The 27,344-nt window shown below is 32.5% G+C and overlaps 1 protein-coding gene across 3 annotated transcripts in view; it reads right to left on the reverse strand.

The window, feature by feature from the left end:
• Positions 1-27,344, reverse strand: part of ELP4 (elongator acetyltransferase complex subunit 4) — a 247,679-nt gene that overhangs the window by 113,323 nt on the left and 107,012 nt on the right. For all 3 annotated transcript variants that reach the window (XR_013550168.2, XM_078433344.2, XM_078433345.2), the window contains exons 8-9: positions 20,525-20,633; positions 16,647-16,753 (exon numbers count right to left, since the gene is read on the reverse strand). Coding sequence is in view for 2 of the 3 variants with exons in the window: in XM_078433344.2 (XP_078289470.1) it covers positions 16,647-16,753; positions 20,525-20,633 (216 nt within the window). In the remaining variant the exon portion in view is untranslated. The remainder of the gene's footprint in view (positions 1-16,646; positions 16,754-20,524; positions 20,634-27,344) is intronic.

The raw sequence follows: 27,344 nt of genomic DNA on the forward strand, positions 1-27,344 counted from the left end.
TCTTTTCTTTTACAAGTTAAATCTCACATTCACTTGGTTCTCCATGTTGGTTGTTAAAATTACCCTTATGATTAAACCCTCTATATACATTCTTGAAAATTACTTCAGATTTCTCATTTCTCCAAGATGTTAATAGTAAGTGCTTTAACATCTCCTTGTCCATTATCTCAAAATATTTGATAATTTCTGACTCCAAAGGAAGAAGTTTCACAGAAAGAATATAAAGCAGTAGGTTTATTTTAAAGTCTACATAAGGAATCTTTATAAAAAATTAAAGTATTTCCTGTTACAGTGTTCAATTTATTGTTCCAAATAAATCTTCAAAATAAATTTTAATCTTTAAAATAAACTTGAAATTTATTTTGAAAAATATTCTTATGTTAAAATGAGATAATTAAACCCTTCTTAAAAAACACTTTTTTGTAATATAAAAATTTACTGAGATGGTTCAAGAACTGGTAAATTCTGGTAAGAGTCAAAATACTAATAGAAAATATTTGATTTTCGACAATTGTGGTATATAGATAAGAGAACATTTTAGAAAGCACAAATATTTTTTAAAAGGACTATGATTTCTTAACAACAATGAAGCTAACCTCTAGGTAGTACTTACAACAGCAGAAAATGTCTCCCAAACATTTTTGGGTAAAAACATTTTTGTAGTATAAAAGCTCTCCTAATGAAAACTGGAAAAATTAGAGAGAGAAAATGAAATATCACCCTTCTGTTACAGGCATAGTTTAAGTCTTGTTTCACAAATAAAAGGACCTTTTCTAGCATATGGACTAGCTGCCATGTCCTCCCAGGGATGGTCCGTAGCTATGTTCACCTCAGGCTCATCAAGAAGAGGTGAACTGTCAAATATAATTTCAGTCATAGGGTGGTTTGGTTGAGACAGATTAGTGGTATGCAATCATGATAGATAGTTTATCCTAGTCCCAAACTGCCGCTTGGGAAATCTTGAACTCAAATGAACAGAGACTCAGTCATTATTAGTGTCAAAAAGGTATACAGAGAAAAAATTTGGTTGGCAGCACGAAAGATGAATCAAGGCGAAAAAGTGACCAATTGCATGTTCAAAATCGAAATTGAGAGGCATATTATAGTTTGGAAACACTTTAAAAACCAGGAAGCTCATACATTATTAATTGTTCATTAATATTTAAAACATGTTCCTCTAAAGTAATATATTTTTAGAAAGACAATATAAATTACATGTATTATCTTATTTCAAAATCTTTATTTTCATCGTGATGCAGAATAAATAGTCCTCTCTTATACACAGGATTAAGATACTTCTTACAAATTTATGTAATTTTTACTCTCTTCCCTTCAGTTGAATATTCCAAGAAGACTTTTTAAAAGAAAAATCACTTTTGTGGAAATATATTAACATTTAAATGTTACATAATTTGATGACTTTTTAAGAAAGAAATCAGGATATAGTAAGGGTATAAACTTAGTATGTGGAGGAACTTAATCTAAAGAACCTTCCAAATATTTTCTAAACCCTGGAAAATATATATTTATAAATTGTAAAATACATCATTCTATTAGCAAACACAAACTTTGGTATCTTTAAATCAACCCCCCCACCCAACTGAATATCCACAAAAAGAATGTCCTCAAGTGTCACTGCCTGAAGTGATATGCTCTGACAAATCTAACAGCTCTTTCTGTGTCATTCCTAATGCACTTGTCACTCAGTATTATCCATCCTCATTAATGACAATGGGAAAGTTTATCTTGGGAACACGTTTTAAATCATCTACTCTTTACAATGGGACCATGAAATCTCTTACAAAACATGAGGCGGGAACTACTCTGACAACAAAACCCCTTCCTGGCAGCTTTATTCTTAATTCCTGTTCAAGGAGTAATCTGTTTATTATAAAATCATACAGAACAATATATTAAACAGAATTTGAAACAAGAATAGCTAGTGTGATTTTCAAGCTTACAAGTATTTTTACAACATTTTTATTAGGCTGAAAACACTAAGTTGAGTCCTTTTTGTGTGGTTTCATGCCATCTTCTTTTCTATTCTACATTATAAACACCTTTGAAAAGAATTGGTTTTATCTAATTTTAAAACAACTTGCAAATGCCAAAGGCTTAATCTTCATATAACTATTTAAAAAATAATAATATGCATTACGTAAAAGTAATTTTGATTAACGCTGTCCTCACATGTTTAAATTTTCTAACTAAAATGGCAACTCAAGTCTCCTATAGCTTAAAAGTAATCTGACCAGCCCCCAAATTACTTGTAATAATATATTTATATTTGAAACTTTAATATGGTCTTATTTCCTTACCTAAGAAATTCCTGCAGTAAAAAAAAAAAAAAAAAAAAAAAAAGTAAAAAATAAGCAAGACTTCTTGATCCAGAGTGGCCGCTTAAACATTCTGTTTTAATTTGGCTATCAATTACACATGCTAGATACTGTGGATAATTAGCAGCTAATCTTTCTTTGGCATACTTCTGCTGATAAAATCAAAACCTGTTAGAAATATATCCTTATGCTTCTTATTCAGTCATCAAAAGTTTAATATTACATTCTGATTAACTTATCTCTGGTAAAAATATCTTAAATAGGTTACAATAAACGTGAAAAATCATATTCAGTGATAACTTTCTCACTTTTAATCATCTGAAGCTCATTTGTGAGTTCAAACATGCTAAAAACAAAAATACTGACTTTTAATATTTAAAAGTATTACAGGTATGGACCTGTACTTCATGAAGCCTTTTTTACTTGAGAATTCAAGACTTACTTTCATATTTCTAATTAATGCTTTATTTTAAAGAAAAAGAGAAGAGGTTCCTTTTTAGGATATTCTAAAAATTATATGGGCTTCATGATTAAGATTCTAAATTAAGTGTATAATAAATAGCATAAAATGGTTAATTTTGTGTTTTATAAAAGAAATAAAAAATCTAGGGAAAAATAAGATATACACATAAATTATAATTGTTCCTCATATATTAGGTGTTTATTAGGAATCCAGTTATATTATCTAGAAAATAGCAATTAATGTATGGCTTCAGAAAGCTGAATTAGTACTAATGGGTGGGAAGTTGTTTTAGCATCTGAAAGAATTTTCTAACAACTGTAGTTGGTAGAGAGTAAAATGGGGTGAGTCTAAGAAAGTGGGTTCCCCGTGAAGAGAGGCTGGGTGAGAAAATATGTGCATACAATAAGAAGCTGGCTTTGAAGTACTTTAAGCTCCCTTCTGATTTTAGCATTTTAAGAAATCTAGGTATTTTCTTAAAGAGACATACCTGCATTATTAATTCAAAATGTGCAAACTAAACATCAGGTGATTATATGAATTTATTATTCCTCAGATAAAGCTTAATTTTAACATTATTAATCATGTCCTCTAACTGACAATTCCTTCAGTAAATTTTCTTTAAAGTATGTAGTCTTTTAAAATAGTGGCTCCTCTTTATAGCCAACTTTCCGTGTAAATGACCAGATAGTAAATATTTTTGGCCTTGCATGCCATAAGATGTCAGCTTAGTGATGTAGCATGAAAGCAGCCATAGACAATTCATAAACAAATAGGCCTGGCTGTGTTCCAATAACATTTTATTTTTAAAAATGGTGAGGGTGATTTTGGCCCACAGGTCATAGTTTATGAACCTCATGCTTTAAAGCATCAAGGGCAAAGTTGGTTTAATATTGTCTTTTACTTGTCTAATTTTACATGAACCAAACTGTAAGAATCCTTCCAATAAAATGATGGCAATGTTATAATATTTGAGTGCTAAAGCAAATGGCTCATATTTATGGCACTATGAAGAGTAGATCACATTTCCAAAATATCTTTCTATTTCTTGACTAAATAACACATTAAGTCAATGGGACCCATGAAGGAAATGCATTCATTTATAAATTATGCACTATAAAGCTTTTCTTCTGAATATAATTGTCCTTAAATTTCTATCTGGGCCAGAATGTTTCCCAGGAGGAAATTCTTAAGAAGCCAAACTAAAGAATTAGATTGGGACCTGTCAGCTCCATGTGCACAAAGAGGTCAGCGGGATGATTTTTCAATAATGATAGTTCTGATGATTTCTGTTATTATGCAAGTGATATTAGTTGCTTTATTACTAATATGTATTTAAATCTGAATTTAACCAAAATCTTGTATTGAAATTCCATTGCACATAATTATTTCATGCCTAGTTCCTGAGTCTCACAAATCTTTTGTAATATCTTTCTGCTAAAAGCCAGAAAAACATATAGGCAATAAAATCCACTTTACTGGCCTGAGAATATCAGGCATGTTAACAGGCAATTACTGGGTCAAAGGGGGTTAGAAGGTATAGGTATTTTAAACCCAACAATCAGAACTGATTTCTGTCAGCTCTGGAAGGCTTTTACAAATTTAGACAATTTATTATAAAATCTTTTAAGATGAAGCATTCAAAACAATTTTCAAATGGGAATAAAATGAAAATAAGGAAATAATGAATCATATGGAACACCAATCACTTTTTGGTAACTAAAAATTATATATTTCCAAATTTCCTATCCGATATTTTTGAAGAGTACCACTCAACTTTATTTCAGCAATAATGGTTCATTATACTATTAGCTGATTTTGAAATAAGTTTTTATTGAAGTATGATTAACATACAATACCTTATTAGTTTCAGGTGTACATCATAGTGATTCAATATTTTTATACATTATGAAATAAGCCCCATAAGTCTAGTTACCATCTGTCATCATACAAAGTTGATATATTAGTGACTATGTTTCTATGCGGTACACACCTGCATGACTTATTTAGTTTATAACTGGAAGTCTGTACTTCTTAATCCCCTTCACCTATTTCTCCTGCCTCCCCCAATCCTCCCTTTTCTGATAACCCAAAGTTTATTTCTTGTTTCTATGAGTCTGTTTATATTTTGTTTTGTTTATTCCCTTGTTGTTGTTTTTTAGATTCCACATATAAGCGAAATCATACGGTATTTGACTTTCTCTGACTTACTTCACCTAACATAATCTCTTATCCGTCCATCCATGTTGTTGCCAGTGGATCAGCTGATATTTTTTGAAGGTTATTTTACTTATGCAAAACCTTAGAAGTATATTAACTATTAATGAAAACTGTATTAGCATTATCAGACAACTGCATATAGTCTGAAATGGTGAGATTTCATAGTCACACTCTCTAATATGTTTTGGGCACTATCAAGAGGACATTCATTTGTTCATTCATTCATTCATTCACTATTTTTTGAGTATCCACGTGATCAGGGACTGAACTAGTAAGAGGGGATATGATGATAAGTAAAACAGAGGTAAGTTTAAAGCATTTATACCTCTAAGTGAACCACATTTTCCCAAAGCTTCAATATTTTACAACAGATGCTTAAGTATGATCATGATGTTTCACTGTGCTTAGGGTTGTAGAGCCATGTATTAGGGGTGTAGAGCCATGTATCTAAATAATTAGGGGTGTAGAGCCATGTATCTAAAAGGTCAATTTCACATGGAAGGATTCTAGAAAGTACAGTATAAATTTATTTCATTAGTATACTTTCAACAATTTGATTTTGACAGCAAAAAATGACTTATACCTCATGTATATGTATATGTATGTGTGTTTACATATAACGTAAAATCTAAATGCGTAAAAATTACTAGAAGGTACAAAATATTTTCTTTTCATCATTAGTTTTATTTTCATCCTAAAGTTTTAATTTATTGAAAAATCAAGTGAGTGAATTCATTCAGTACATATCATTACTAATACTTTATCTGCACCACCATTTGTTTCTCTCAAAGCATTGGAAAGGCTATGAAAAATAATGAAAATAAATCACTATCCAGTTTGATTACTTTTCATACTTATTCCTTACAAATTCTGAACTTCAATACAGAAAAAATGGAGTATATACATCTTAGCTATGTTGAAACATGCTAGTTTTATGGTAAAGAACATTTAAATGCTACCATTGTGCTATTTTTCTATATCTGGACGTGATCCATATATTTAAGTGGGGTGTGTGTATGTGTGTGTGTGTGTGTATGAGTGGTTTTCCTTAAAAACTGTAGCTATATATTCTAATAATTTTCTATAATTATGTCAAGAATATAGTACTAGTGCATTTGGTTTTGCCCAACACTTTAGCAATTTGTTTGTAAAAATATTAATAAACTAGTGTTGTGCTAGCTTTTCTCTTTACCCACTGAATACAAGATAAGTTGACCCATTTATTTACAGTCTCAACAAGGGCAATCCATTTCATGCTATAGCACTGACCCTTAACAAAGATCTTGTAAATGAGTAGCCTGTTACAATATGTACAAGTGACCTTTAATTGCACCAAGAGGCTTTTTGTTACAAGGGTTTTCAATGCCACACCATAGCTACAGTATAAGTTGGTAAAACACTTCTTAGGTTGTTGAGCAGAAATATCACAACCCCTCTTCCCGTCAAAATATATACATAAAAAAAGCTTGAGGCATTTATCTAAGTCTACACCATAATAATGCCTTTTAGATGACTATTGATGAGAAAGATAAGCTGCTTTTCCAATCATGTAAGAATTAAATATTTAGAACTTCCATAAACAATTCATTAAGTTATTACAAATGTAGTCAAATACAACCTTGTTTTTAATAAATAGCCTTTGGAAACAAAAACAGTTATTTCAAACTTGTTACTAGTTTCATTTTATAACAGGAAATTTTAATTTTAGTACAAGACACCTCTTCCCTCTTTCTACTAAATAATTATATACCTGGAAATTTTATAACTTTGAAATGTTTAGGGAAGAATCATATATCCAAGAAAGCAGAGCCAAATACTCAAATACCTTCCAGAAGTTATTTATGTTGAGTAATGATACTTAAAACAAAATTGCAATAACGTATAGGGTTAGATATTTCAACTGATTTACTCAGAAATTTCTGAAGGAGTGCAATATATTTTTGACAGTCTTACAAAATATTGAAACCAAATGCTCCATTTCATTGAGCCATTCATGTTAAGTTTCTTATTTCTGGAAGGCTCACGACAAAATGATTTAGTCTTATTCTCTACAACAATGGCAGGTTGACTTGACGGCACCTGACACAACAGTTCAGGGAACTTTACGAGAACTGTACCGGATACAAAGAACCTGAACTGGCTGCTCTATGAAATGTCCACTGTGGCATGGAGTTGTGACAGTAATAACTCTGATGAAACTTTAATTTCCACTTAAATAAGGGGACTGCTTTACTAGATTTTTGGGGAAAGGCATTTCCATTCCACCCTAGTTTCTCTTAATTATTTATTATGGTCCCCCATGTTCTACCTTTTAAAAACTAATAACTTATATGTAATCTCATATTTCCTTAATGAGGAACACAATTTCTTCTATTAAACTGTAGGAAACCTTGTCAGTAATATTGATAAATAAAAAAAATTCACAATGATAAGATTTACTGCTAATTTTGCTTAAAGGTGGTATTCAAAGGACTTCCAATAAATAAAACATATGCAACAGAAAAAGAAGTAGGTATCAATAAGAATGTATCAAACCTTTATTAGAATCAGCTATGATAAATCAAAAGGAGGCAAAAACTAGAAATTTGAAAAACTGAATTTGGTACCTCACTACCTTATAAGTTGTATATAATTTAATTGTCTCACAAATAATTTTTGAGGCTTCAAAGATAACATGCGTAAAATAATTAAAAAATATAAGCTATAACAACATGGCAACTATGAGCAAATTAATATTTGCAAAAATATCTGACTATAGAACTTAAGTGAACTTAATTATACTATATTATTATAATTAAATTTGGGATACTTTTGAACCATATCAAAATAGTGGACTGAAACAAGGGAGCCACATTTCTTTGTATGGAATACTTTCCTCACCTAAGATCTAGAAATCCTACAGAAGTGGTTAGCGTTTTAGGGAATGGCTTTAGGTTTTTTGCAAATTAATGTTTTATTAAAAAACCATACCTACCAAATACAAGAAGTCAGTAAAAAAATAAGGAAAGAACACTCTCACAATCCTAATGTTATATAAGGGAGAAGCTATGATTAATCCAATCTGAATTTTATAAGGTATTTATAATAAAAATAGAGTAGATATGCTTACTAGGAACACAAGAATTTTTGACTTGAATTTTAACAGATTATATATCAATGCGTGTGTGTGTATTTTTGAAGTTTGTTCTTTTTTATGTCTCCAGGCAGAGGCTTTCTGACTCATGCACGATGAGATGTGAGAGTACATCTTGTGGTGTGGTGAGTAGTTGGTGTTTAGGAGCCCAGGCTTTAGAATCAGTGTTATTTCTTTCAGTTCTTAACTCTGACTTTGGATAGGTTAGGTTACTTGATCTCTTTGAACCTTAAATTTCCTCACTTGTAAAATGTAGGTAATAATGGTATCAGTAGTTGTGAGATCTCTGAGGTAATGGCTATAAAGCACTTGCAATAGTCCCAAGCTGTTAAACACTCAATAAAACTTTTTATTTTTAAATCAATAATAATTAACAGAGCTCCTGAACATGTTAACTTTCCAGTGTAATTCTGTACATGGAGTTATAAGTTCTGGATTTAATCCTAGCTCCATGACTTTGGGAAGGTTACCTAACTCCTTATATTTCCTCACATTAAAATGTGTGTTGGGGCATCTGGGTGGCTCAGTTGGTTAAGCATCTGACTTCGGCTTAGGTCATGATCTCACAGTTGGTGTGTTCAAGCCCTCCATCAGGCTCTCTGCTGTCAGCACAGAGCCTGCTTCAGATCCTCTGTCCCTCTCTCTCTCTGCCCCTCTCCCACTTGAGCTCTTTCTCAAAAATAAATAAACAATAAAAAAATGTATGTAATAATGCCTATAGCAAGAGTTCCTGTGAGTATCAAATAAGATTAAATATGGTAGTGTATGTGAAAGCACTGAACACAATGCCGAGAGCAAATGAGATACCCATTGTTTCTTTCAAAGTTTATTTATCTTTAGAAAGAGATAGCAAGCAAGGGAGGGGCATAGAGGGAGAAAGAGAATCCCAAGCAGGCTCAGTGCTGTCAGTGCAGAGCCTGATGTGGGTCTCGATATCATGAACTCTGAGATCAAGACCGGAGCCGAATCAAGACTCTGATGCTTAACCAATGAAGCCACCCAGGCACTCCCCAAATATATGTTTTAAAATACACTGTGGTAGACATGAGTTACTTTAAAAATAGTACTTTAACAATTTAACAAATATTTATGGAACACCTACTGTATGTACTCAGGATCTAGCCACAGAAAAAAACTATGTCCCTAATCTTGTGAAGCTTACAGCAAATAAAGCTGAGTAGTTGAAAAAGAACAAATTAACTGATAATCAACTATAGTAATATATGTTACATTGAGAATTAAAATAGGGTACAGGACAGTAGATAACTGAGTGAATACTTCAGATTGGCCAGTGAGGGAAGACCTCCCTAAGGAGATTCAGATATTTAATCTGCAATCCAATGACAAGAAAAAGCCACGAACATATGGAGGGATGAACATTCTGGACTTTTGGTGGCAAAGACATTGAGGAAGGACTAAAGATGTTTTGGGTATAAAAGTATTCCCAAAGCTACCTACAATAATCACAAAGCTCATAAATACCATATTTATTAAGCTCTATAATCGGTTATTACTCTTCTAGGCACCTTGGAGGTTATATTCGTAAAATATATGTTCTTACCGTCTAGCTGATGAAATGAGACAGCCATGATTTGTCATCATTTTCTGTTTCCTGTGTTTCTATTTTCCTTAGACACCATGAACAGCACATCGTGGGAGAAAGTGTTTTAGGGAGTACCATATTAACTGGGTGAGTTCTGCTACAGCACTTCTACAAATGTTTTAAGAAAATCCTTAAAGCATTGCAATACATAAATAAATGTCTGTATCTGCAAAATTTAGGAAAGAAGGAATTTTTTTTTTCTCTTTTCATCCTTAGACAATGCTGAATCTGTACTATCCTGGTCTCAACTGTGAGATTACTATACTATGGATACCACAGGATCTTTAACAGATTCATGGGCTGAAGACTATTTGGCAAGATTCTAAACATTAGACTTTTGCTTTGTGCCACAGTCTTGCTAATTATATTTCCTGACTAAAATGTAGTAGAATTAGTAGAAAAATAAGTGCAACGTGAAATATTAGACTCTAAGTTCAATTTATAAAATGACCATTTGTACATAAAAATTATTCACAGTCAAGGTGTCATAAGATTAATTTAAAAATACTTCTCAAAGAAACAGGATTCACTTAATGTAACAAAGTATAAATATAATATTTCAGTTGCTGATGACCATACAGAAACTTTAAGATAACGTAATAGCTAAACATGAATTTACTCTTCCTTGCCAAATGAAGCAATGATGTTCTGCCAGCCCAAGTCACAGGAAGCATGTGAAATGAACACAAAAGCAAACAGGCCTTATGCTGCCTAAGGGAAAGTCAGCAAGATGGCAGCTTCAATCATTCGGAATAATACTAAAGCAGCCTTAGGCTTTTCTCAGAATGGAAACATGTCACTATTACTGCAATATTCCAACAAATCAGAATGCAGAGAAAAGAACACTTATGCAATCACATACTGGAAGGGCACTTTACTCAACATTTAAGTGGAAAATAATTATAAAGAAACTTCAGAAAAATTGTCAGTGAACATAAATGACTCAGGAAAAAATGTTTTCTTTCCATGTGCTTAATAGATTTTTAAAAAGCTTGCCACTTAGAAACAATTTCCTTTTACACTCTCCTTAAGGAATTATTAACGTAAACACTAATTTTTATGAAGTGGTAAGTGAAAAGTTTGGGAGTCAGGCTGCCTGTAAGAGGTATTCATTTTCCCCCTGATATAGTACTGTCACTTTGGAAGTTTGATCAGAGAGGGGATAAGCTTTCCCAACGTTTATATAGGAAGTTAAAAAATACTTCAAATATTTGGGAACTTCCCTAGTCAGTATACTTTTAGCGTGTGTCTAGTCATGTAGCCATCTATGGTCAATCATCAAAAAATCAAAGGCAAATTGGCATGACTCAACCCTAACTTTTAATACCGCATGATTGTGTCGTGTAAGCTTGTTTTGTGTGAGAGCTGCTGTGGTTTTAGCAGAGAGATTAACAACCGGACCTAAGCTGGCCTCCAAACCTTGCCCTGCTGATGCCTCAAGCTCTTTGAAGTCTGACCATCATACCTGGCAAAACAACAGTGAGAACTAGGATGGTGTCAGATCTAATCAAATTGTTCGCTGCAGCAGAGCTAACTATGGGGTTCACTAATTGGCCCAATTGCGGATTATACCTTTTGCTACAGATTCAAGACAATAATTTAGTTAAATGATGTTTTTTTTTTCCTTATCTCTTCTAATTAAGATTCCAATGTGGGAAGAAATAGGATTAGACAGTCTCAAAACTGTGTTCCCCTTAAGGTGGTATGCACTTTTGATAGGCTCACTATGCCATGTGAGATATGTAAGAGCACAGTATTACCAACTTCTTGAGAGTCTGTGAAATCAATATGACCATACTGTATGTTTACATTACTTGGGAATTAAAGTGTAAATACAGTGATGGTAATATAATGGATATTGAGATGTAAACATGGAGAAAATGACATTTCCATTGTTAAAAAATGCTCATTTGAATTTGCTTTTGATAAGTGATTTGGTCTATATGAACAGAGGCCTATGTTACACTTTGATTTTCTTTTGCTAACTGCAATCTATCTGGGAACTGAGCATTTCAATATTTGTGGAGGGCATCATTATCAGAAAAGGCATATTGGACTATATGGCTCATCATGCTACAACTTAATGCTCTTGAGGCAGACATTTATGTTTCCATTTTTTATTTTAGTGACATAATTGTTAACTGACAAATAGGTCAACCATCTCTCCCCTTCAGTTCTAGGTATACTAAACAGTCACCTTTCTACTTCCCATTTAAAACTCAAAAGCCTATTGATACAAAATTTGGCAAGTAAGGAAACCCAGGACCAAAGACACCATGCAACTCTACATTGTCCAGCATTGTCAAAGTGACTGATATCCTTGTAGTTTGCAAGAGTTTATGTTTTTCCAATATGTAAAAATTTCAAATAATTCTCCTGAATCACATTAAATATATTATAGTACTATATAAAACTAATTTATACTTATGGCATCTAATATTTTGGTGTTAATACTTAAAGAATGAATTTTCTAAGTAAGTGCATCAAAAATAGTTGTTACTTAAATAAACACTGGTTAATCAATTCTTCTGTGAGAAAAAGTTCTTAATGACTGGGGAGGTATTGGAGTCCTGCATTTGGAACTGGGGGAAAAATTAAAGACAGTCTTGAGACTGTCTTAATTTACTTCAATTTTCTGGGCTCTCAATATTCATGCAGGGTGCAAGACTCACATAAATATACTATTTATGAAAATTACTATTTTTGGACCAATTAAAGCCTATGTAAGTATTGTTTATCCTTATTTTGAAAATTTGCAGTGAATGGTGTATGCCTTTTGTATATTTCAGGGTAACCCAGTAATCATACTTTCTGACCTGAAATTAACACTGAATCTTAGAGCTGGAAAACTGTCCCATTACCAAAGCAGAAACTCTGTTGGTAATAACTTTAATATAGAGACTGTAACTAATGTGATAACCTGCTATTACTATTTATGTTAGAAAATCAGATTATTAGAATGTGTTAAAATATGATCAAGCTGAACTACAGAAAATCACAATAGCAAAATATTATTAAATGCAAGTAAAAATGCTGCTGTTATGAGGTCATTAAATTAAATGAGAATGAAGTCACAATGAATCGCAAATTCGGCCAAATATTACTACTTTAGGAATTATAATTACATCATAATTACTAATATAAAGAAAAAAAAACTGGTTAATGATCATCCCAACAATAGAGAGGCAAAAATTACAGAAACTGAAAAAAAATACAAGTCTAAGTAGTTATTTCAGCTTAGAAGTGAAGCTATTGCATCCAAATTATATTTCTTACAGAACTTAATGGAGAAGGTAGTATTTATAGGTCACTTGACCAATGGAGCTTATATAGTATTTATAGCTGTATTATTTGGACAATTTTTCAAATGCCACAACTTATCTCTATACATATATTTCAGCAAAGATTTTATACCTGCTAAGTGTACAGCTCTGTGCTTAATTCTGGGATAGATATGAAGATGAAAAAGACAGTTTCATAGTAAAACCTTTCGTTATAAAATGTTTAATTACTATATAGAAAGTATAAATAAGCCAATAGAAGTCCTGGTATACAATAAAGGGTTAGTAAATCTTACTATGATTGAATAAAGGTTATGTGGTAAGGCCAAGAAAGAAGTAGTATGTCATGGTTAATCAAATATGCTAGAGAGTTATCATGTACAGTTTACAAGGATTATGAATTTTCAAAGAATTGGAAAGCTATTGTTCTAAACCTGAAGTCATACTTAATCAACCTTAAATTTTCTCTTCTGCTTACCCAGAGTGCATGCCAGGATTTTAGTGTCATTACTATACATGTGATTCTGCTATGGTTTTTGTAGAGGGGCTAATTTATACAGCTTCATAGCTGATGAATACTATTAGTAAAAATTTACTATGATTAGATGAATGTTTCCACTTGAGTCTGAATAATACACATTTAAGAAGAAAGAAATATTCTTTTGCCTTTTCCAAATCATTCAAAGAAATTTAAGACTGCTGGCTAAAATTGCTCTCTTGTGGGAGGTCCTTCGTGGCTGTTAGTTAGGCCAAAAAAAAAAAAAAATCAGTTTTCATGTATAAAATGGGCATTTAATAAATCAAAGAAAGGGTACCCTAAAATAGAGAAGAGGGCATTTTCCTATTTCTTTTGCCCCTTGTTTTCAACCATGCCAACTTTTGAGACCATGTGACCATAGTAAATTCCAACATGTAAGAAATCTACCTGTGTGGAATCAGAAAACTTATTTCTGCTTTACCTGCTAAACCACGTTTCCCTTCTGAAAGTAAAACACAGATTCAATGCCTGCTGTATTATAGTCTCACACTTTACAGACTAGTAGAGTATACATTTTATTCATTTTTTTTAGTATCAGAGCAGTTTAAAAAAAACCATTTGTTGTACATATGAAAACAATATCACTTGATAGATAATTTTTCCCTTAATAAAGGAATCCTCTTGCTTCCAATCTCTATAATATATCACCAAAAACTTGCTATCTGTTTGAGAATGCATTTTAGAAGGTAAAATGCTATATTTAAATTATGTAATCTTATGTGAACCACATGATTTTATCCTATTATATCTATATATGCATCTATTAGGTTTGTTTCATTCTTTAATTCATATTTTTTCTAATCACCAAATTGAATTTTATGGCATAAGTAAATAAATTATTTGGAATGTGTTTTACCTACCTTTCTATGTATAAAAATACCTTATTGATTAGGTTATAAGTCAAAAAGGTAAAGGATTTGATCACCTGTATTAAATATTAACTTTTTAAAAACCAACCATCTATTTGTGTTTTGTTTTCAAATATTGCTTCCAAACCACAGGGTGATCAATTCTAATTGTTCTTGGTTTACAATGTTGGGAATAGAAGAGAGGAAGTGGAACAGAAACCTATGTGGTTTATAAAAGATCTTACATCAGCTCCAATGGTAAAGTGTAGTCACTACTGGAACCTAAATTTATCAAAGGAGAGGTTCCACTTGACATTATTAAGGTCTTCTATTTCTATCCTTCATCCCCAATAAAAGACCAAATATGTGTTCATGTATGTGTTGTATATGTGTGTGTGAGAGAGAGATGGAGAGGGAGAGAGAGAGGGAGTGGGAGAGACAGAGACAGAGACAGAGAAAACATGATTCACACTACAGTGCTACATTTTTCTCTAGGTACAATATTTTTTTCACTAGGGAATCTGCTTGCTTAGTTTGTATGATGATAGACTTGATACCTTAGACCTGGTTGTCAGAATACTCATCTTGGAAGAAAGATGTCATATAGAGGAAAAAAAAAAACAATTTACATCTTTCATTAAAAATATAAATTCAACTTAAAAGAAAATGATGAGGCATGCTTTCCTTGTGACACTAACTATAACTTTATCCCTTTAAAATTTTTCAGCAAAATGTTGCTTAATATTGGTAAATAATAATGGTAAATTTCTCAGTATTCTATCAGAAAAACTGAAACAAAGTTTGAACAATTACAGTGTTGGGTTCCATTTCAATGGTTTCTTTTGAGAACTAAAGCAAATTAGCTCAAGAATCAGTATTTCTACACTCTCGTTCTCTTGGCTCTAAGTGGCTTTTGAAGGGCGCATCCCCAGATGAGAAACTTCTAACACTCCTGCAGAGATGGCCTGCTTGAAGAACTGGCTGCCTGATTAACTATTAACTGCTCTCAATAGGATTAGATAATTAAGGACATTGATGACCATTAATTAGGAGGAGGGCACATTAATTTGTCACTGGATAGGGCCCTTACAATGATTTATAGGTTAGTGCTACTTGCAAATGTGAAGGGAAAGAGAAAAAGAGAGAGAACCATTAAGTTACCTTATCAAGTGGCCAGCTAAAGAGGGCAGAGGGTCAAAAAAGGGCCAAAGTGGTCACTTAAGGGTGAAGTCCCAAACACCAAAGCAGTGCCAAGCCACATTGACCATCATTTGGTGATGAAGTTAAAAATATGCTAATTTATTGGTGGCAATTCTCTCTTTTTATGGTTTCAAGCAGTTAAGACAAGTGGCCTGCTTAAGAGCTTTTCATTTGAAAAGAGATTAAACAAAATGGTTTGTCAAGGCTGCTTGGCTATTTTATGTCTTTGTTAAAAAAAAATGCACAGACTATACTGATAACTATCACATCACCCAAAAGCCATCTCTCCCTGAGCATTTATTTCGTTAATAAATACATCAACTCTAATTGCTTAATAGTGCTATGTTCATTTGCTCTTTAGCAAGATTAAGGTGAAATAAATCTTTCATACTACTACTTTCTGTCAGTATTGCTTGCATAAAGGTCACAAAAAAAGTTTAAGTTTTGTAGAAAATTTACATAAAGACATTGGTGTAAATTTTACTTTGTTTTGTTCAGCATGGAAAGTGGAAAGGTGATTTCATTAATAGTAAAGAAAACTGCTTTTAGAATATAGGTAAGGATCCTCTTTTCTTAGCCATACACAACTGTGGGTAGCATTCACATTCCACACACAAATAAGCACAGCTCATTAACATTTAATTAAATATGTTTTGAAAGCCTTGGAAATACGCATGCCATACTTATCATAGAAGTTTGGAGCTTACTTCAAACAATATTGAAAACAAAGTCTTTTTTGCTATACTCTAATGATATGCCATTAAAAGAGGAAAAATAAGATAGTCTAACATTTTTTTGTTACACCAAAAGAACATAAAAATATTAGCAGGAAACACTTTCTAAGAATTTCATTAAAGTAAAAAAATATATACATACATACATACATACATACATATATACACACACACACATACATATATATGTGTGTATGTATATATGTGTACACACAGAAATATATATATACACACACACGCATAGACTATTTAACCTCAAGACCATGAACTAAAATATAAAAATTCTCTCTTACCTCAATGGTGAATAGCTTCTTTTTTAATTTAAAAGCTAAGTCTTTGACATCGGATACATCATAAATCAAGTTATTAAGCCGAGGAATTTGCCGAATATGAATCAAACCTTGTGAAAAGAAAATTAAAAGAACAAAAATTTAAAAACACTGTCTTAGATACATAAATCAAAGAGTCTTACAGCAGAATCCTGTAAATTTACACACAAGCATCCTCCCCTTTTAAAACTGGAGCTTACTACCAGGAGCAATGAAGCAAATGGTGTGATTATACTCAAGTAATCAAGCAGAATAAGATAAACAGAAATCCTTGTGCGAGGAAAACTAATTGCACTTTGGTACAGAAGTACAGATGTAAAGAGGGATCTTAATACTTGTCAAAACTACAGCCGGTTTGTGTGTGATTTTCTCTTGTATTTACAGTAAGCAAATATGGCTATCACCTTGCATGCTGCCCACGGCACCACTGAGTGATCTTTATTTTATTAAATGCACCAGTAAGCAGCCAGCAAAACAAGGCTTATGGGTTACTGATAACCAGTGAAGCACTAGTGAAAAGTATTTCATTTTGTACCTTATTAATGACTTGAGCAAACCATTGAAGAAAACTACATTTCAGAGCTCACTCTAGGATCAAACATTAACCCCTATGCCATCCCAAGACACTCATTTCTGTGGCATGTTAGACCTTTATGTAGCTGTTATAAGCTTCGTAACAGTGCTAGGTAAACCGTGAGCTTTGGCCTCTTGTCAGTAGAAACACTTGCTAATTTTTTCTGACAAGGGCACTGGATGGCTTTTGTGCAGCTTAATGCAGTTTCTGACTAAACTCGGGGTCATTTGCCACAGATGAAGACATGCAAGATTCTTCAGTGCATCTCTCTGCCTGATTCAGCCCATATTTAAAATCATCATCCCAAAGATATTGATCCCTAAACATGGGAGAAGAAGGCAAATCCAAATCTGAGCAAATTAGACACATCTTATTTAAAGAACTGTTTCCCTAGTGCACAGTTTTGTGTGTGTTTGAATGCTTAGTAATGTATATATTTGTTTTAGCTTAAAAGGGTTAAACCTCCAGATGCTTAACTTTCTAAATGGTTCCTTCAAAAATAATTCACTGAACTATCTGATTTAATTCATTAAACTTAAAAAAATGCTACAAGTGTTAAGAAGACAGCTTTTAGATACAAATTAAAAAGATCTCAGAGCTATTTAGTAAAATACTTTAGAAATAAGCACACCAGACTTTCACTAGCACATTCCTTATTTTAACTTGGTATGTACTTGTTTAGTTGTTAAATCAGGAGGCCTCCCACAATGAATAAATATAGTTTATCAGGTCCTTCATATTAACAGAAATGCTACTGGTCAAAACCACTCGTGAATCTGCTGTTAATCATTTATTAATTCAGAGATTTCAGCACATACACAAAAAAAATCACAGCCTTTCACTCTCAAAATGTTTTAATCAAAAGGATTGACTTGGAATATAAAATATAATTTTACTAAATTTATTGGGTCATAATACTTGCAAATGATACTAAGATATAATTTATTAAGGTAATAATTAACTTAGGTTGTCTTAAAAGAAAATAGGCATAATAAAAAATGAAAAATAGTTTATTCAATGATAAGACAAATAAGTCTTAGGGATGTAATGTGTAGCATGGTGGCTATGCTTAATGATACTGTATTGTACATTTGAAAGTAGCTAAGACAATAGATCTTAAAAGTTCTCATCACTAGGAAAAAAATACTGTAAACTATGTGAGGTGATGTATGTTAATTAAACTTAACTGTGGCAATAATTTCACAATACCTACATCTATCACATCATTATTTTGTACACCTCAAACTAATACAATGTTGTATGTCAACTGGAGTTCAATAACAAAAAAAAGAAATAGTTTAAACTTATTAGTCTTCTTCCTATAATACTGACAATAGCATATTAAATAATTATATATAGGGTTAATCTGGGCATATAGCATACTTGAAGTTATGTAAGTTAATAATCACGAGGCAAATCATTTTGTGTAGCTTTTGTTCATAGCTTATATTTTCTAGCCTTTAAATAATACTTGATTGTTAGATTGTGCTATTTTATTGTTTTTTTTTTTAAAGATTGTATGTTGATTCTTCAAAGCACTGGCAGTTATCATATAAAGTATCTTATAATCTTTTTTTTTTGTCGACTCTAGGAATTGCCATAGTCCTGCAATCACAATCTTATACAATTTTCTTGTGGCTTCAAATAAGCTATTCAGTCTTTAAAGGTTTCCATGAAAGTACCATAGGTCCACAATAGTAACAGCAAAAATTAATATGTGTTCAGCACAAATAGGTAAAAATCCATCATTCACCATACTCCATATTTAATTTAGAGCTAAGATATGCAAAACTATTAAACTTTTCCTATCTCAACGGCTCTGTTTAAGAATCTTTATTTAAAAAATCTTCAAATTAATCAAATGACCAAAACACTACTAAAAACTTCAAATAAGGGGCACCTAGGTGGCTCTGTTGATTGAGCATCTGACTCTTGATTTCAGTTCAGGTCATGATCTCATGGTTGTGAGACTGAACCCCACATTGGGTTCTGTGCTGGGCACGGAGCCTGCTTGGGATTCTCTCTCCCTCTCCCTCTGCTCTTCCCCAGCTCACGTGCACATATGCTCTCTCTCTTAAAAAAAAAAGAAAAAGAAACTTCAAAAAAATAAGTAAAAATCTGATTAATTGACCTGTGTTTAAACTAGGGCATGGCAATATTATAAAATTTGCTCCTAACTCAACAAAATGAGCAAAGTCCAAATGTAATCAAAGATGTTCACTTTCTGAAAGTGTGATTAGGACTTTAAAAATATAATGCAGTATGGGGTGCCTGGGTGGCTAACAGTGCAGAGGCTGCATTGGATTCTCTCTCTGCCCCTCTCTGCTCATGCACTCTTTCTCTCTCTCTTTGAAAAATAAATAAACATTAAAAAAAGAAAAGAAAAAAAACAATAGAGTATAATACAGTATGAATTTTATTTATCATATAGCTAGGCTTTATAAAGCATAAACCACTATATAAGCTATTATTATTAGAATTAATATGATATTTATTTCAAACATGGCTAATAAGTACAACTGATTTCATGACAAGTTTAAGCCACTGGGACAACAACATTTATATCTAACTGAGCCATGCCTAAGTATTTGGGTTTGACTCCTTTCAAATAGTTACCATAGTCTGTAGTCTTTTTTTTTTTTTTTTTTAAGTTTATTTTGAGAGAGACAGAAGGAAAATGCAAGTGGGGGAAGGGCAGAGAGAGAGGGGAACAGAAGATCTGAAGCAGGCTCCATGCTGACAGCAGCGAGCCCGATGTAAGGCTTGAAATCACGAACCATGAGATCATGACCAGAGCCAAAGTCAGACACTTAACTGAGTCACACAGGTGCCCCCATAGTCTGTAGTCTTAATGTAGTTTGGTGACAAGCTGCCATGAAAGAATGGTCACAAATGGAAAACATATATTTATTTATTTTTATTTTTTTAAACGTTTATTTATTTTTGAGACAGAGAGAGACAGAGCATGAACGGGGGAGGGTCAGAGAGAGAGGGAGACATAGAATCTGAAACAGGCTCCAGACTCTGAGCTGTCAGCACAGAGCCCAACGCGGGGCTCGAACTCAACGGACCGCGAGATCACGACCGGAGCCGAAGTTGGACCCCCAACCGACTGAGCCACCCAGGCGCCCCGGGAAAACATTTAATAGATATATTATAAAACAAAATTCATGCTACTTGACAGTAGATATTATGACTGGATACAATGCTTTCAGGTACCCTAGAGGCAATCAGGATATTCTCTTCTCATTATAAAGGCAATGCTTACCATGATAATCCTTATATAATGGGTTGGTTTCTCTCTCAGAACCAATAAATGATTCTAGACCAACTACTGTATCTGACAAGTTTGTAACACGGGAAATAATTGCTTTATTCTGCAAAACAAGAAAACAAAACACTCATGTTTAAAAATATAATATCTATTCAGTGCCATTATGCCATCTCAATGACAAATTATAGAGGAGATAAATATCAATGCAGAGAAATAACTTAAAAGTTAAGGCTACCACATGCTGAAAATGGATGAAAGTATGCACTTAATTGAAAATTCCAGCCTATGTTGGTATGCTTTTCTATTTGGAAGAGCTGAGGAGACATACCTTAGTTTTGGTAGAGAATATAAATTATTTTTCTTCTGTCTTAAGGGGCAAGCCTACCTTTATCCTCATACACTATTACATTTCAAATTACTTTACCCATTGCCCATTGTTAAATCTCATAGACATCAGGATTCAGAAGCAGTAGATATTATGGTATAATGTGTAAGGCAAGGTCCCATTATCATCTGTCAAGTGGGACCACGTTCCAGCTCTGTCACAGCTGAGGTCCTCTGTAGCATTTTAGAAACGCGGAAGGGTCTAGCTAAGAGGTTGCAACATGGCCACCTCTGGAGTCTTCTATTCTCTCCTTCCAGATGCTGCTATTTGGCTCTGGGATAACAATAAAGGCAAAGAAACGACGGTAGATGACTAGCACTAGACTAGTAGCCTACCTTTTCCTTCCCAACACAACCAGACATGAACCAAAAATATTGCTAAATAATATATTGTAAAAAAGAAGTCATATTTTAAGTAGCAAACATTCTAAAACACCCAGAATTCCATGGCTATAAAAAATCATTAAAAATATAATTATCAAATACCCTATAGGTTCTCTTGAATTATTTTATTTAACAGAAATTCAGTATTCCTTTTAGCCTGTGACATAGTGGTAGGTCTAAGTCGATAACATCTTAGAAAAAAACTTTTGCTCTGAAGCTCTAGATAAGCTGAAAAAATTGCTGTTTGTAAAATTTTATAATTTTGAAACTCCCATTTTATACAATGGTAATGTCTACCCGTTTAAAAATAATCTTTAGAAAAGGATGGGAAATATAAAACAGGAAAATTTCAGTCCAACATTATGTCCCGTTAGAGGAAAGTCCAAACATAATCAAGTATGTTCACTTTCTGAAAACATGATTGACTACTGAGCTTACTGGTATTCCTCTGTTTCTTAGGTTCCCTTGTAAAGACTGCAGAATGAAAAATAAAAGAAAGCTTGTTAATGTTACCTGACTCTATAAGAAATACATAGTAGTTTCTGTCACTAAACATTATGCTGAAATGCCTGTTTAACTCATACCTAGGGCAGTCTTTGAAACTCCTCTGTAAGTGGAAATGTGTGTTGTATACAGAATGTTTTAGCCTTTGAATCAGTGCTCCTAAAAGAAACCAGTAAAAATAATTATCCTTAATTGGCTTTAATACTCTCAATCACGTGGGTACCGAGTACAGAAAAACATAATTTGAAAATGTCCGTTTTTTTTCCAAGGCAATTTTTCATTCAATGGTGAGAAAATAATCCAGATTGATTCCTTACTTTCAGTTCTATGCCACAGGGAATGGTCCTACTCCAGGAATAACAGGGGCTTCAGAGGCCATAAACAAGTTCCTCTCAATATTTCTTTAGCCAAAGACTATTATATCAAACTCATCCAGGTTGGGTTTCAGCCAGTTATTCTTCACCCAAACAAAAATGTCTGCCAGACATTCCAACAGCTGGGAGACAGTTCACAATGAGTCAACTTGAAAATGATTCATTGTGCTGAGTACTGAACAATGTTGGGGTGGGGGTGGGGTGTGGCTGGGTTGGTTGTAGAGGGTGAGAACAAGTGGGAGATGAAGAATAACCATGTGGTTCTCCCATTAAGAAGAATCTTAGATAACAACCAGCAGGCTCTTATCATTTCATTTTTAGGATAAACTCAACTGGGAAGAGTACTCCTGTCATGGACCCTCAGATGAACAAGCACTTATAAAGGCTACTGACAATATTTCTTAATCAAAAGGTCAGATTTCCTTTTATCTATAAATACAAGTCTAAGCCTTTGTATCTAAATATCTGAATCTAAATGATAAAAATCAATTTTTGTTAGAACTCATCTATTTGGAATTGTAGTGATATAAACTAGAGATTTCTCAATTATTTTAATAATAGAAATTGTAAGGTTTAAGGATGGAATTAGTGTTCTAGCATTCTATAAGCAAGGTCCTGTATATTTAAATGGACAACATGATATTTATTTCAAAGAGGGTTTCTTTCTTCAATTTAACCCTAAAATTTACTAATAAACCACTTAACACCCTGTAATATTTGTTAACATTATAGATCTTTTTAAGGTAATTTAGGGGAGATAAAAAAAACCCCAACTATCCACTTTGTAGAGGAAAACTAATGAATTCCAAAATAAAAGATGTATACAGCCTGGATTTAGAAATCTCAGAAACTTATGCATATATTTCATTTATTGGGTTTCTAAGTTCTGTAGGTTTATACTACAGTTATTAACTACAAACTAAATCCTATTATAAAAGCTTTCATAAAGTATTACAGCAAGAAAAAAGTTTTAATCATTACCACAAAATAAGTTATATTTAACAGTGACCTTACTGCTTTCTGCACAGCAGTTTTGGAAAATAGTTTATGTAATGTGGTAAACTGGATGGTGAAAGTTGTACAGATATTGAAAAAATGTAGAATAAGAAATACTGGAAATTACAATAACATCTAAATTCCTGACCGAGATAATCTTTATCTTAACTGCAAACTCATTCAGTCTTCCAGTTATGAACAAAACATAAAAGATATTTGGGCATGTAAATGTACATATTTTTTAGAAAGTTAAATTAGTGTTACAGGTTACTTTGGTACCTCTGAGATTCATAGGGAGTATGGTATATTCATAGGGAGTATGGTATCAATATGTAAGATATGGTATGATCATGCTTTAAAACCACTCTTGCCTTTCAAATCATAATGTTAATACTAAGTGGTCTTTTAGATAAGGGTAGGTGAAATTTACTCAAAAAGAATCTAAAATTAACAGCTTTAAATAACCTCAAAAGCATAATAATAACAACTCACTTTAGGAAGAATACACTATGGACAATAAATTGTTATAATATAACTCATGGTGTTTGGAAAGCTTTAGCATAATAATCTGAGCAGAGGCCTTGAAACTGGAACTTCCACATTCTCATCCTAACAGATTCTAAGTGTTTTTATGTTATTAGCCAAGATGTGAAATCTCTTTGGTCTGCAGTATATGTAGTTGGAAATGGAGAAGTCAAGGTGTTTGTGCATCAATTACTTAGACATAAACTTTGAGTAATTTTTGTGTTGACTTTGAAGTTGTTACATTACACTTTCTAATAAGGAACATTTGACTAAGGACATTCAGGACTTACCAGTAGGAGTAAATTAATGGTTATATTCATGCATGGCACAATGACATCACCCAAGTATGTACAATGATACTGCCAGCCCTCCTCCTTGCCCATCTGGATGTGAAAATCTAGGATGGCTCAAAAATCCTCCTTATACTAGACAAATCTCCCTTCACTCTTGGGTGAAAGTTGTCAGCTCTGGACAGTAGCCAAGACATGACTAGGAGGGAAGCCAGAAGAGCAGAGAGCCAGTGTCCAGGAGTTTTAAGAGTTTGCTGGCAGTCTCAAATAGCATTGTATTAAGTTACATAAAAGGTTCTTAAAACTTTCTGTTGCAGTGGAATTTCTTAATTAATTATTTAAATTTAAATTATGTCAAGTGGTGTTGCAAATTAAAAAAAGGCAAATCAGATTGTCCAGTCAACTACCTTTTTACTCCAATTTTAATTTCACAAAAAATTTCAGAGTTTTTCCTTTGATTGTTTCTTGCTTGGTTTCATAGGATGTTTCCTGTTTTCTTTTATAGAATGGTAACCTCTTTATTAGGATATGCCAAATCCATTAAATGGATTTTAAATAAAGGAAGATTAAATTAATGCTCCTTTCCAATTCAGAGCTCATTAAGCCAAAACTATGAACTTTAAGAGATAAAAATTCAACTACTGCCATATAAAGCTCCCTCCATTTTCTAATAAAAATAGTTGAGATACCTACTTAGAGTAACAAAGTAACAATCAGAATACCTCAAACCCTGAATGTTTTCCTACTTTCTTTGACCTAATTATCTCAACAACATAAAAGATACAGTTTGGACTAACACAAAATATACTCCCAGGAAAGATTTTGAACAAGAGAATTAAAATGTAATTAACCAATCACTTAATTATTAAGAAGCTTGAAAAGCATAAACCAGTTGACATTAACCATTTATGCAATGCCTCAAATAAGAATAAGTTCTTGAGCTACTCAAATAAGAGAGACAGCAAATACACAATATAAGGGTAGGGCCCCCATTTGAGTATGGCACACATGTCAGATTTGGGATTACAATAGTGCAAAAGAACTATTAAGTTAATACTGAAAAGTTAAAGAAATATTTAAGTTACTTTATGATTGAACGTATTATGTGACATAATGTGTGTGTGTGTGTGTGTGTGTGTGTGTGTGTGTGTGTGCGTGTGTGTTGTGGGGGGAGGAAGGAGAATCTCAAGAAAAGCAAGTATACTACTCAACAACTCGTTATAATAACATTTTCCTGAAAAATGACATGCATAGAAACACAACCACACTAGCATTTATGACATTTCTTTGTGATATAACAAAAAAATAAATTTGGACAAAAGGATAAATCTATAGATGTTTAATGAGGTATTTGTTTTCCTATGCTTATTTAGTTCTACCTTCTATAGAAATTGAGATTATGAAATAATAAAATTGTTTTTATTGTAACTTTACAAACCTCCCCCTATCTTCTCCAGAGTTGTCACTTACTTTTGTAGATTAAAATTTTGTTTTTATTAAAAATATTTTATACTGGGAAAAATAATTCTGTTCATATTTTTTTTTGAGTTTAAGAAATAATATAATTTTACCAAATATAATTATACTAATAAATATTTATAATTGTAATAATACCTTAATGAAGGCATTAGATTAATTCTTCCCAGATTTAATACTTAAATTTATTCAAAGTCACACAGTGAATTTTAAAATATAGTGGAACTTTGGTAAATTAAAAAAAAATTCTACCTATAACACTCTCTTGGTAGCATCATATACTGATATGGGAAATCATAAATCAAACATATTTTGGTTCCTTTTTCTAATGCTTTAAAAACATATCCACAAAGGAGCTAATGGTAAATATACTTAACCTGAAAGGCAAAATAAATTGCTAAGTTGTCACTTTTACTAGCATTAAGCAATGGAGCCATGTCTTTTTGGGATTCCCATCTGATTGAACTTAGTATTCTAAGTTTTGGCATGAAAATATTTTTTAAGAACACATGATGTTATTTTCAGAAATATTATTTACATTTACACTGGCTTCAAATAGTACATGCTTTGCAGAACATTTATTTACATCAGTTTTCTTTTCCAATAGGTTATTGTATAAAACATCAAAAAAATCTTACATATTCTGAAAACTTATAAATAATGTAAACAAAATATTATAATGAATAGGCCAAATTGAATAATAGTATAATATTCCAAATTAATTGTAGGTAGTTTTTCATAAACTATATACCATCTAGTTTCATATTATGGAAATCATTCATATAGAAATTTTTATTTGTTTTTTAAAAATGTTTAATGGGTTGCTTCCCAAATCAGAAATTTGTTGCTTACTACTTTATACTTGAAACCCTTCAGATAATTCACAGATGTCCAAAAGCTCATAGCTTGCCTGGAAAAACAATTGCTAATATCCAAATATCAAACGGAGCATCCAGCTGATGTTTGTGATGCCGTGGTAGGTTAAAGATACTAAAGTTTAAAATCAGCTTAGAATAATCCCATATTGAGTATAAAATTATAGCCTGTCATCAGGAACAGGCTGACAGAGCCAGGTCCAGATGGGAGACTGGCTGGGAAAAAAGCTGAGGCAGGTGGGAAAATGATGGGAACCTGACGGCAGACAGGACTACTCCCTCTGCTGGCAAGGTTCTCATCTGCTTGAATTTTTAACTAATGACTTAGCTTTTCTTTAATTATTGAAGATAAAACCAATAAATTATGTAAGATGTTCTTTCTTAAGTTAGCTGTTCTGTATTTGCACATTTTCAAATTCATGGTCTTCTATTTTTCACCAGATTAATTTCTCAGAGATATAAGGATCCAATGTTTCACCAGGAGGTCCAATTATTTGTCTTGTAATTTAATTGCATCATAAGCATAAGCAAATGTAGCATTGCTTTTATAATATAAGGCCTTTAAAAATTAAAAATGCTTTTAATTTATATTTGTTGAGATATGTACCTTCTTGAAGAAAAACATTTCTTGGGTACAGACTTCACAATCTCTTTCTCAGGCTCTGCATAATGCCCCGTAATGAAATAATATAGAAATGAACCATATAAATCAACTATACAGGGAACAAGGAAACAGCATGTCACAGCAAAAGAGCATAGATGTACAGCGCCAAACCTATCTGATAATCTAATGATCTGAGTTTACAGATATTATGTACTAATATGTAAGAAATTAAGAACTAATGTTTACACAAAAAATTTGTTAAATTTTACAGAAAAATTATTCAATATTTGATTTTCAATGTAAGTTAATAGCTGCAGCAAAAACATTTAGTAAAAATCTGTTCTAAGATTTTGGCCTACAACCAGAAGCTCCCAGAACAGGAGGGATCAGCTTTTTCACCCA

Source organism: Panthera onca, chromosome D1, assembly GCF_046562875.1.
Source record: "Panthera onca isolate mPanOnc1 chromosome D1, mPanOnc1 haplotype 2, whole genome shotgun sequence".
Taxonomy (NCBI): domain Eukaryota; kingdom Metazoa; phylum Chordata; class Mammalia; order Carnivora; family Felidae; genus Panthera; species Panthera onca.